At 41.0% G+C, this 12009-nt stretch overlaps 1 protein-coding gene across 1 annotated transcript in view; it reads left to right on the plus strand.

The window, feature by feature from the left end:
* azi2 (5-azacytidine induced 2) overlaps positions 1-11501 on the plus strand; it is a 76194-nt gene extending 64693 nt beyond the window's left edge. Inside the window, exons 7-8 of the mRNA XM_068002750.1 lie at positions 2792-2916; positions 9289-11501. Coding sequence (XP_067858851.1) covers positions 2792-2916; positions 9289-9692 — 529 coding nt within the window. The 3' untranslated portion in view covers positions 9693-11501. The remainder of the gene's footprint in view (positions 1-2791; positions 2917-9288) is intronic.
* The last annotated feature ends 508 nt before the right edge of the window (positions 11502-12009 follow it).

Here is a 12009-nt window from a genome sequence, read left to right on the forward strand (position 1 = left end):
GTTCAGAGTATTTTTCAGATGCTTAGTGATGTACAGTATGTTTTTCCTGTGTGTGTACTTAAGAGCCAGATTACTGAAACTTGTTGAAAAGCTTCCTCGGTAGAAAGCTTTTATCTACGGTTCAAAACTTCATGCCTTGGGGACTGCTTTTCATATGTGGATTCCTGATATTGTCGCTTTCAACTTGGTAGCCCAAAAAATGACAGTAATAGGATTTCACTTCAGTAAGAGTTCTTTAGCAATTATGTTGCTTACCTCCTTTCAATATGCTGTAAAGTCAAAATGCAACCCACAACTCTAGATGCTTTATGTGCCAGAAAGAGTCCTGTGAAATCGACTGGCCCTGAGCCTGCTGATCCAAGAGATGGGCACCCTAGTTTGAAAGGGATATATTTGTCACCAGGGTCAGCTGAGGAGGAGTTGGTTGTACAGGAACTCTTAGGAGGACATGGTGATGCTAAGATCACCATTCTAAATCTTGGGTTGAAGCTTTGTCAATCTTGGCCAGTAAGGGCACCGGCAGTCTGAGAGTAGATCGTTTTATTAGGTTCAACTAGAACAATCTAACACTGAGGATCATTCATCCCTACTGTGATCTGAAGACTGAATAAGCATCTTCCTGAAAGGAGGGTTTGTCCTTGCATGCCATGGTGAGGATAGCCTTGGGGTGCTGTTGTTCTCTTGAAATTTTTCAGAGTGCCCCTACTTGACTGACATTCTTGAAAGCTGTCTCAATTTGTAGCATGAAAACCATGCCAATAAACCTGGTGGCAGGCTGTCTGTTCCTAAACTGAGACCTGTGGAAAGATTCATCAGTCTCAAGTCGCTTATGCATTCGCTCACTACATTTCTACATCTTTGCCTTGCTGAACTTATGTAGGATTGAGAACACTACCATGGAATCAACCTTTAGCAGTACCGAGGTGTTATACATTTTACTTACTTTGGGTTCTACTTGGGCTTGCTTACACATCATTGTTGTAGTTTGTGGTTGGAGACATGTGAACTGCCTCCAAAAGTTTCAGTCTGTCTCTTTTGGAAATCCCTGTACAAAGGTTTAATCTTTGGTCAGGATTTACGCTGCCCCAGTGTTGTATGCATCTAGCATTCATGTGGTCTGATCCTATGGGATAGGATCACCTAGATTCCAGGTTCTCTTTGTCCAACATTTCATAATTGTGATTTCCAAGGATCCGTGCAGAAACCTGTGGTTGTGTTAGTGAAGCTTCTGGAATGAAGCTTCTGGAAGTTTCCTGCTCATCTGGTGGACTATGGAGTGGTTTCTAGATATTCTGGCACCCATGGATACCAGTTGAAAGATGAACTCCCTGATTGAGGAAGCCAAGTTGTCAAACTTAAGGACCATGATCTATCAGCATTGTGGGAAGTGTGAAAAGGCAGCCAATGTGAGGCAAGAATTTTCAAAGAGGCTGCTGTCACAACGATGCTACCCTTAGTCTGTGGTGACTAGATAGCAGGTGGGGGGTGGGGGGGCGTGCTGATTTATGACTGCCAACTTCCCCTGCACTGGGCAGAGCATGTGGCATATAACTTTGGCTTTTTCAGAGTGAGAAAGGGAGAAATCAGATAGAAATCAGTAATCCAGCAGATCCAGCTTGCCTGCAGACAGGAGCTGACCACAGCCCCTTGACAGCAGACTGGTAGCTGGGGCTTACAGAAAAGCTGGAAGGTTTAACAACCTTCAAAATGGTTGCAGTGCTATTGTTGCTGGTACTGGTCAGTGTCAAGGGATGACACTGTGTGGATGTAACAGTGAGAGTTTGCAGCAACAGTGGAACATGAGTACTGGCTCACTCCAGCAGGTTGTGAAGGGTCTGAAGAATCTGAAATTCAGTGTTTAGTTTTTTAAAAAATTTCTGGAAAGATTTCTTTGTTGAGCAACTGATTTTGTTCTGTAATTGCCAACTCTGGCATGGTCTTTTATTGTCCATGAGGCTGCATTTTCCATTCTTCAATTTCTATATCTCCTTTCCCCTCATAGTTTGTGAGTATGTTCTGATACATTTTGTGTACCTAAAAAAAAATAAGATTAATCATGACTTTTTTGTGAGTAATCCAGGAGTCAACTTTTGAAAAGTGGCAAAATAAATGAAATCGTAGCACCTCCCTTATTCATTTGAAAGTAGAATCTGACCTAAACATTGAGCTGTAACTGCTGACTGACCCAATGTTTTGGTTGCACAACTGGCTGAATATGGTTCCTTACATATTTCTTCTTCCACTCCACCCATCAGACCTTTTCTGCAAGAGAGAAACTAAAGCTTAATCATTTTCCACAAGTTGGCTACTGAAGATGAGCCATTGAAATTTATGTCTGGTAACCAAAAAGAATTGATGGGCACAAGACACCACATTAAACACTGGGCTTTATAGCCTTACGTAAAAGATAGCAATTGGCAGAAATGAAATACAAACTTATTTAAAGTTTTTTAAACTTTGAAGAGTATAAATGTGAAAACGTCCATATTATTATAGAAGAATAGCCATGCACCTTCATACCTTGTTTTTTGTTGTTTTAGAGAGGCAGAAGAAGAATAGAGCACATTTTGACCAATATCCAATGACTATTTACTTTTAAAAAAAATCCTGTTAGTCCAAAGTTTGCTTCTTGAAATGGTTTATCTCTTTTTTAAAAAAAAAATATTGTTCCTAAGGCTCTTTTCCCAGATACTCATTGAAACAGCTGTTTATTTTAACAGGTATTATTAATACATTATTTTGCTTTTTTATTGTGACAAAGTAGACAGTGAAAGAATTTTTTTTATTTTAGAGAAGTTGGTCTGCAAAAACCATACCAGGATCTGAAGAGAGAAATGTCTAACTTACATTTGGTGACAAAGACGCAAGCTGAACTTCTGCGAAAACTGTTAGCCACACAGGGTTCAACAAAGAATGGTAAGTAATGTAGTGTGTGAAAGGGAAATGGTCTGCCTTTAACCACTGATTCTATCAATGCCAATAAAAGAGCAGCTATCAAAGATATCTTGTCAGCATCTCATGATAAGCTGATAAGTCTAAATACGTGAGCTACAGACTGGCCTTCATATGTATTAGTTCTGTCTATCTCGTGCTGATCAGCTTCACACATAAAGGTGTTGCTCATGCACAACAAATATGTTCTGTACTTTTTTTTTCTGTTCCCCTTGTGGCTTCTTCTCCACAGTTCAGAACACTACTAGATGAACTACCCTTTGCAAGCAACGCTGAGGTGTGACCCAAGCCATTTTGTAGAACCTTGATGTCCAATCTCTCAACTTACAGGAAAAAAAACACAATCTGAATTTTTTTTTAAAAAACAAGTCTGCAAATTGAAAGATTGATATAAAACTAATTGTTTTGAATTTTATTACTCTAATTACAAATGACCCTAAAAGAGACATGAATTACCCCATTTCTCAGATTGTGATTTTAATTTTGTTATAGCAATCTGACTGAAATCTGTGCTGCTGCTGTTTTTTGCTACAGTATAAATGGTAATACTGTTGTCTGTTCTACTTCTAGTAGTGAAGTAGATGAGAGCGGTTCTGCTTTGATTTAGAGAAATGTCATTTTTTCAGTAAAGCCTTTCTCCTTGTCACATTTGTCAGTTAAAATGTACTTCGATTCAAATTTTTTTTTCTGAAAGGACAATTCATTCAGTTAATAAAGGTTCCATGTTTCTCTAGTTTGTCTTTCATACCCTTGAGAAAATGATTTTGTGCATGACATAATAGTAATTGTAAACTATACTTTTCAAACTATCAAGATATTTCAGTGTTTAAAAGGATTAGTATTTCCAGACAGAGCTCTCAGGTGTTTATATAGGAGCAGGAGTAGGCCATTCAGCCCCACAAGCTTGTTCTGTCATTCTATTGGGTCATGGTTGATCTGTACCTCAACTCTATTTACTCTCCTTTGCTCCATATCCCTTGATACCACTACCTAACAAAACACTTGGTATTGAAAATTTCAATTGGCTCAGAATCCACAGGCTTTTGGGAAGAGAGTTCTGGATCTTCACTACCCTTTGTGAGGCAAAAGTGGTTCCTGATTTCACTCCTAAATGGCCTAGTTCTAATTTTAAGATTATACCCTCATGTTCTGGATTCCCCCACCAGATGAAATAGTTTCTCTGTATCTACCCTATCGAATCCCATTATCATTTTAAACATCTCTATTGGATCACCCCTCGACCTACTAAACTCAAGGGACTACAAACCAATTTTTTGCAACCTGTCCTCAATTTAACCCTTTAAGCCCCGGTATCATTCTGATGAATCTGTGTAAAGTGATTTTCCTTACAAAGGTGGGGTTGGGGGGAGGCACTGTGTGCAGTGCATGTTTTGGGAAGCATGGAAGCTACAAAAGACAATTGGTGCCTGCAAGAGGGTTAAACAGCACACCCTGTGATGTGGAGATGCAGGTGATGGACTGGGGTGGACAAATGTAAGGAGTCTTACAACACCAGGTTATAGTCAAATAAAACTGTTGGACTATAACCTGGTGTTGTAAGGTTCCTTACATCAGCACACCCTGTAGCATCTCTTTCAAGATCCATCTGGTGACAACTCTCCTCTGAGGCAAAGTGTCTGGAACCTGCAAAGCTTTAATCCACAAAAGCAGTAGGATGTCATCCAAAACCTTTTTATAGGATGACTGTGTTCAGACTCATGGTCCTGGCATGTTATTTGGTATACTGTGTAGTACTTCAAGTCTGATCCACCGCTGCCCAAAATAGTCGGTGCGCTTAATGTGTTATATTTGTAATTGACTTCAGTGGAAATAGCGCATGGTTAGCGCCATTTGCCTGATATAGGTGGCTGCCCGTGATAAGTGTGGACGGAGTAAGTGGTGGGGACTGTATCTATACTGCTCTTTACGTGGACTACAAATTTAAGGTGAATAGCAGCCAATTTTTATAGTAGTCTTTCAGTGAACGCACCAGAAAACTGTATTATTAAATTTGGTATAAACATGTATATTAATTTGTGCTAGACCTCCTATAAATTCTATAGTGATGGAAAAACCTTAACCAACCTCACATTTGCCATAATTTTATATTACCTCAGATTCATCTTCAATGAAAATTGTTTTTCCTAGAGCTCTGTGGTTCTCTTCGGATAAAAGGGTTTTTTCTCTTTACAGGGCTTAACTTCAAGGTCATACGGTCACTTTCACCTTTGCACCCCCTCAACCATATTATTCATGAGCCTGAAATATACTAATCAGAATTATTTCTTTACCATAATTATTTCAAACCAGTGGAATTAATCTCAACAGGTGAGGGTGCCCTTAACAATAATTTATTTTAAAGAGTAAATTAGTAATGCTAGTCTTAAAGATAATCTTTAATATTGAATTCTTCCTCATTTGTTCAGTCTTGATGTACAAATGAATTCTCCATTAATAACTTAATGGAGGGAACACTTTGGGCACCAAGGCCTTCAATTTCTTGCATATTTGCGGCCAGAGACACGCGCAGTCGGGGCGCAATGCAAATATGCGGCCTAATAGATCGAGGAATTTTGGGCTTGAGTTACGAACGTAAGTACAATACACCTAAATCTCAGAGCATCATAAAAGATCTAGATCGATCCCTCCGCCCGCGCGCATCTCCGCTCATAAATCTGGCTCCGTCCCCACATTTCATGTGCGAGCTCCTTGCAATTGCGCTTGTTCAGAGGATCTCTCAAATTGCAGCCAGATTTTCAGACGCACAGGCACTCGTAGTCACCTGATGCCTGCACAAATCAGCTGATTCAGGAAGTATTGAAGCCATTCTCATCTCTTGTTACTGCAGAGAGCCATTGTACACTCTATCTTAGAAATAAAAATGACACTTTTGCTAGCTCTACCCCTGCTTTGTGTTCTAATGGAGGAGGCAGAGCAAGACTAAGAGAACTGGACTGGAATCCCGAGAAATGAAACGCCACAGGCGAAGACAGCACCCTATGTGTAAGTACCCGACCCAGAGAGTGTATAGACCTCGGCTGACGTTCCAGGAGAGGAACTGACTCTGCGATGGCTGCGCTTTACAAAGGAAGCCATCGTCCAACTGTGCAACTTGCTCCGAGATGACTTAAAAGCCCCAGTCCACATGTTGCAGAGCCTTAACTGTAGAAATGAAGGTGACCACAGCTCTCAACTGTTATGAGTCTGGATCCTTCCAAGCATCCAGCGGGGACCTATGCAGGATTAGTCAAGGGGCAGTGAGGGCATTCATCAGGTAACTAATGTCCTGTTCTGTAGGGCGGGAGATTTTGGGATATCTGCATGGAGCAAAGGCAGAGGGCATTAAGTTTCTACAGGATTGCTGACTCCCCAGAGTTTTGGGTGCGATTGACAGAACACACGTGGCACTGAAGGCTCCTCTTCAGAACCCGTAAAGCTGCATGAACAGAAAACGCTACCACTCCCACAGCGTTCAGGTGGTCTGTGACGCCTGGCTACACATCTTGCATGTGAACGCACAGCATGCAAGTGCCTGTCAAGATGTGTTCATTGTGCGCAACTCTGTCATTGCGCGCATGCTCGGGGCTGGGGGCCCAGTGGAAAGATGGATAATCGTGACAAGGCTTTTACGCCCTGCTGCTGTGGCTGATGTCTTTTCGTGTCTTACAAACAAAGTAAAGGTACAATCAGGTATATGTGCCCACCAGGCAGGTCATTGAGAAGACTATTGGGGTTCTGAAGAGCCGCCTCAGGTGCTTGGACAGGTCTGGGATGTCCTCCAATACTCCCCAGAGAGGGTAGCAAGGATAGTCATCTTGTGTTGCGTCCTGCACAACTATACCATGACTAAAGGTCTGGGTCTTGACATACCACGAGAGGAGCAAATTGAAGCAGAAGGACCTGTGCTGCGAGAGCCGGAGCCGAGGGACATGGCCCGTCCGTAGGAGGCAGCTTGTGGTGCAGGCTTTTACTCAATGAGCATTAGCCTGCAGAGGTCGCATAGGAGCTTTAGGAACAGGAGTAGACCATTCAGCCCTTGGGCCCGCTCCACCATTCTATTAGATCGTGGCTGATCTGCATCTCAACTCCATTTACCCGCCTTTGCTGTCCTCGATACCCTTACCAACATAAATCTATCTATCTCTGTCATGAAACGCCAATTATCCTAGCATTCGCAGCCTTTTGAAGGAGAGAGTTCTATATTTGGCTCCTGAATGGCCCAACTCTAATTTTAAGATTATGTCCCCTTGTTCTTGATTGCCCCACCAGAGGAAATAGTTTCTTTTTATCTACCCTATCAAATCATTTTAACATTTTAAACACCTCAATCAGATCACCCCTCAATGGAATACAAGCCAAATTTATGCAACCTATCCTCATAATTTGACCCTCTAATCCCTGGTATCATTCTGACACAGCTCTCTAACTTCAAAAAATGTTCTATTACAAAATGTTTCATAACTTTTTAAGTGCAAATTGTTACAAATAAATATAAATGTTGACTGAAAAAGCTGAACTATATTTAGAAATTTAACTAATAATAACTAGACACTGAGAAACCTTTTAATTGTGATTTTTTTTTTTATTGCAATGTTAAACTCTCTTTTTAGAAATTTGAAGAACTATTTACAGGAATATACCTTTAATCAACATTAATAAATGTTACACACCATTGGCAACCTGAGTTCAACCAATGTAAACTATAAATTCTTTTACCAACTTTTTCAAACATGAAAAATTTGAATAAATATTTAACTCTTTGAAATGACAACATCCAGGCTTGGGCTGATAAGCGGCAAGTAACATTCGCGCCAGACAAGTGCCAGGCAATAACTATCTCCAACAAGAGAGTCTAACCACTTCCCCTTGACATCCAACGGCATTACCATCGCCGAATCCCCCACCATCAACATTCTGGGGGTCACCATTAACCAGAAACTTAACTGGACCAGCCATATAAATACTGTGGCTACGAGAGCAGGTCAGAGGCTGGGTATTCTGCAGCAAGTGACTTACCTCCTTTCCACCATCTACAAGACACAAGTCAGGAGTGTGATGGAATACTCTCCACTTGCCTGGATGAGTGCAGCTCCAACAACACTCAAGAAGCTCGACATCATCCAGGACAAAGCAGCCCGCTTGATTGGCACCCCATCCACCACCCTAAACATTCACTCCCTTCACCGGCGCACTGTGGCTGCAGTGTGTACCATCCACAGGATGCACTGCAGCAACTCGCCAATGCTTCTTCGACAGCACCTCCCGAACCCGCGACCTGTACCACCTAGAAGGACAAGAGCAGCAGGCACATGGGAACAACACCACCCACACGTTCCCCTCCTAGTCACGCACCATCCCGACTTGGAAATATAGCGCCGTTCCTTCATTGTCGCTGGGTCAAAATCCTGGAACTCCCTTCCTAATAGCACTGTGGGAGAACCTTCACCACACGAACTGCAGCGGTTCAAGAAGGCGGCTCACCACCACCTTCTCAAGGGCAATTAGGGATGGGCAATAAATGCTGGCCTCGCCAGCATCCCATGAACGAATAATAAAAAAAGATTTATTAAAATTAGCAGCTATAACACATCAAAATCAACAAACCGTCAGTGACAGTCCCGGTGTTCCAGCTTCCCCCCTTCTTGGCAAAGGAGGAGAAAGAGGAGGTAGTAGAGACAGGTTTAAGATTCCCACTACTCCCTCAAGGCACCCCACTTGCACCCAGTGCCATGACGAGCCCTTCAGCCAGCTGCTCCCCTGAGCAGACTGTCTCCTAGTAAACTCGGGGCTGGAAAGGTGGGGCGTAGAAAAAGATGCCGGGCTGATGAGTCGTGGGTCTGTGATCAGTCATGATGATGGCTGTGTGCTCCTGGACCAGGGCTGCTGCTGTTTGCATCCCAGGAAGGAGATTCAAAGCTGCCTCGTGCAGCCTGCTATGAACAGCTGTTGGAAGGCTGGAGCCAAAGCAATTTAAAATGGCTCCTGCATCAAGTCAGACTCTCGGACATTGTCGCATTGGTTTTCCCCCTGTTTTATAGACTATTCACCTGTGCATGGAGTGATAGCTACTCTGGAAAAAAGTTAGGAAGACCATATCCACGGCAAGTAATCTTGACATTATTGTATCCCACCAAGTAAAGCCACTGGTATCATAAATTGTGTGTAACTTGCCTGGAATTTGATGAGATGCTGTTTTTCCTTTTTTTAACAACTGTAATCAGGAAGTCCGTTTATATCTTTCTGACAAATAGTCAACCTCAAACTCTTGGGGATGAGGATAGGATAACAAAGCACAATTGTAATTGACTCTTATTTTTCTATGGTTTATGCATTCAGTTCAGTGTCTAGATGACTTGGTGCTTGACTGTGGAAAACTGGAGCTCAGTTCTTCTGGGGCGATTTATCGAGCACCACGTACCTCTTCAAAGGATAGTGGTGTGAAAATTTCCAATTTTACTACAACTCGCCTTGTTCAGCAGGATACAGCAGCCTTATGTGACCAAGAGTTCCTTGCACCATGGACAAATTCACGACCCACACCTGTTGGCAGTGCTGCTTTGGACGAAAATGGTTCTTGTGGTAAGGGCTCATTTGATGATAACTCATGGGTTTTTCCTAGTCCACCATTGGACAACCCAAGCGATGCAGCCTTCTGGAAAACTGGAAATAGCTCTGCCTCCTCTGTTATGAAAATTCCTGCTGTGAACATGCGTGATGCAGACATTGTGTTCAGGAGCTGAGCTGTAGAATCGTGAGCTTTCAGTTAAGTAAGAACTTCTGTTTGCACAATATTTTAGAAATGCAAACATAGTTAGAAGCGAGTGGATGACCAGGCGATAGTATCTGTTGATGCTTCTATATCAGTATCTCAATTCAGAAAGTAAACTGTTTCTAGAATTGCTGATAACCTTTACAGAATGCACCAAGACTCAGAAATATTGCAAGGTGACTTTATTTTCTTTCTCCAGTTAATAGTCCATCTTTATATCAAACAAAAATGTTATGCAAAATTAGCTTTTCTTTTCTATAAACTGTGATCTTCACTTGGGCACAGCTGAGTTTGGGAGATGATGCTGAAATTCTCAAACTTGGCCTCTTCTAAGAAAGTCTTGACACTGGAAAATCTGTAATCTGTAATAAATTCAAATCTGCTAAATTCTGTCCAGCATGAAAATCAAACATAAATTTTATTTGAAAAAAGTTTGTTTTATTCTGTGGAGAAAGAAATGTTGCTCATCCTTCTTGCACTGATATCACACTATCCTGTTATTTTTGATTCCTCTAAAAGTGCCTCCATATTTAATGGAATATAATATTTTTTTCCAGAAGCTTCGCTTAAACCCCACTGCCATTCCCGCCCCCCCCCAAAAAAAAACTGCAAATAGTTGCTTTAAAAAAATTCAAATACTGAGATTTTTTAAACAAAATTGTACAATAGTGTATTTTCAGTGTGTACATAAGCAATGTAATATTGTCATGTAGCCCGTTGTGTTTGTCAGTGCATTCTAGCAACGGATGGTCTGCTCTAGATCCTGATAAAAGGCTTCATTCTAATTGATGCTCAGCTATTTTAAAGCTGCAAAATGTCAATATTTCCTATTGAAATTCATTAATACTTACCAAAAATATAATAATTAGTCCATTTAAAGGTTTTTTAACATATTGAAATGGAAAATTTAGATGGCCACATGTTAGTTCTCTGTTCAGTGGAATGGGAGAGCTGGATTTGCATTCCACTGTTCGAGGGCTTTCATTCTCAGGATTGCTCCAGGAGGTCAGTTCACTAACTCGGTCAGGCTACCCAGACACAGCACAGAGTGAAGAAGAGATGCCCATCAGGAAGAGAGGCAAAATTGGCCAGGGATCCGCCTTAGATTGCACTTAGCACCTCATAACAGTATTGGCTGAAGGGAAGAAAAATTTGTGGTTGCCTACAGGAATCCACAGTGAACAGCATGGGAGGTTAGCAAGGAGGATTGATTGAAATAAAATGCACTAAAATGGAAACATTTAAAGATCACTCTGTTTCTGTGCTACTGGAAATCTGCATTTAAGAAAAGAATGGTAGAGTTGCATTCAAATTGTAGATGCCTGGGCAGGACTAATTTCCATTTCAGAGCAATTAGTATCACTGCAAACTGTCTTTTAAAAATGTTCTCATCTTTCTGAATATTTGAGTGCTGTTTCAGTTCTTAATCTGTTCAGAATTTTAACAGCGACATGTTACAAAGAAAATGAGATTTTGCATCTTTATGTTGCTCGATTGCACTCGTTTGCAGTAAGAAGCAGTTAAATATTGATTATGTCCAATTTCAGCAATTTATAGCTCGTTAAAATACAAAGTGAAGCTTAAACAAAATTCTGATTTTTCAATTATGGTCCAAACTGTTTCTTTGTACATGTGTCAAATGATTTTATGGACAGTAACGGATAATGTAGCCCTTGCAGATCACTATTAATACACATTGTAGTCATTAATTTTTGGATTGTGGAGCGCAGTTATATATGTGATGCAATATATTGATTGAATAAATTAATGACTAAATATTCTCAAAGGTGTGATGTTAATTATTTGCTGAGGAAGAGTTTCTCCTGTTTTGCTTACTTGTATCTTTTAGTATATAAGTGGCATTGGGAATCTAGGTTCAACCCCAACAAGATATTGGGTGGGGGGCGGTAAAAGGAGAATTATGATAAAGAAGGATCAACAGAAGAAATATTTATTTTTACATGAAAGACAACAAGTAAGGAAAGTGGGACTCACAGAAATAGCTCTCTAGATTAGTGCTAGTATGCTTTTCTTTTTCCCCTTTGAGTTCTGACCCTCTCTTGTTTCCTGTCAAGCTGTTGACAATAAAGCATCCCAGGGGTCCCAAACAATTTTCTAATGCATCCAGTCTGTTATGAAATCTAGTATTCTCAAACCCTAGGCTACAGCTTGGTCAAACAATTACAATTGTGTATTTGTTTTTGGAGGAGAGAAAAAAACAAACCATTTTAGTATTGCCCTTTTAATCTGGTCTCAAGTCCAGCCAGCAGGGGTAGTTGGACTGAAGT

This window comes from Heptranchias perlo, chromosome 2, assembly GCF_035084215.1.
Source record: "Heptranchias perlo isolate sHepPer1 chromosome 2, sHepPer1.hap1, whole genome shotgun sequence".
Taxonomy (NCBI): Eukaryota; Metazoa; Chordata; class Chondrichthyes; order Hexanchiformes; family Hexanchidae; genus Heptranchias; species Heptranchias perlo.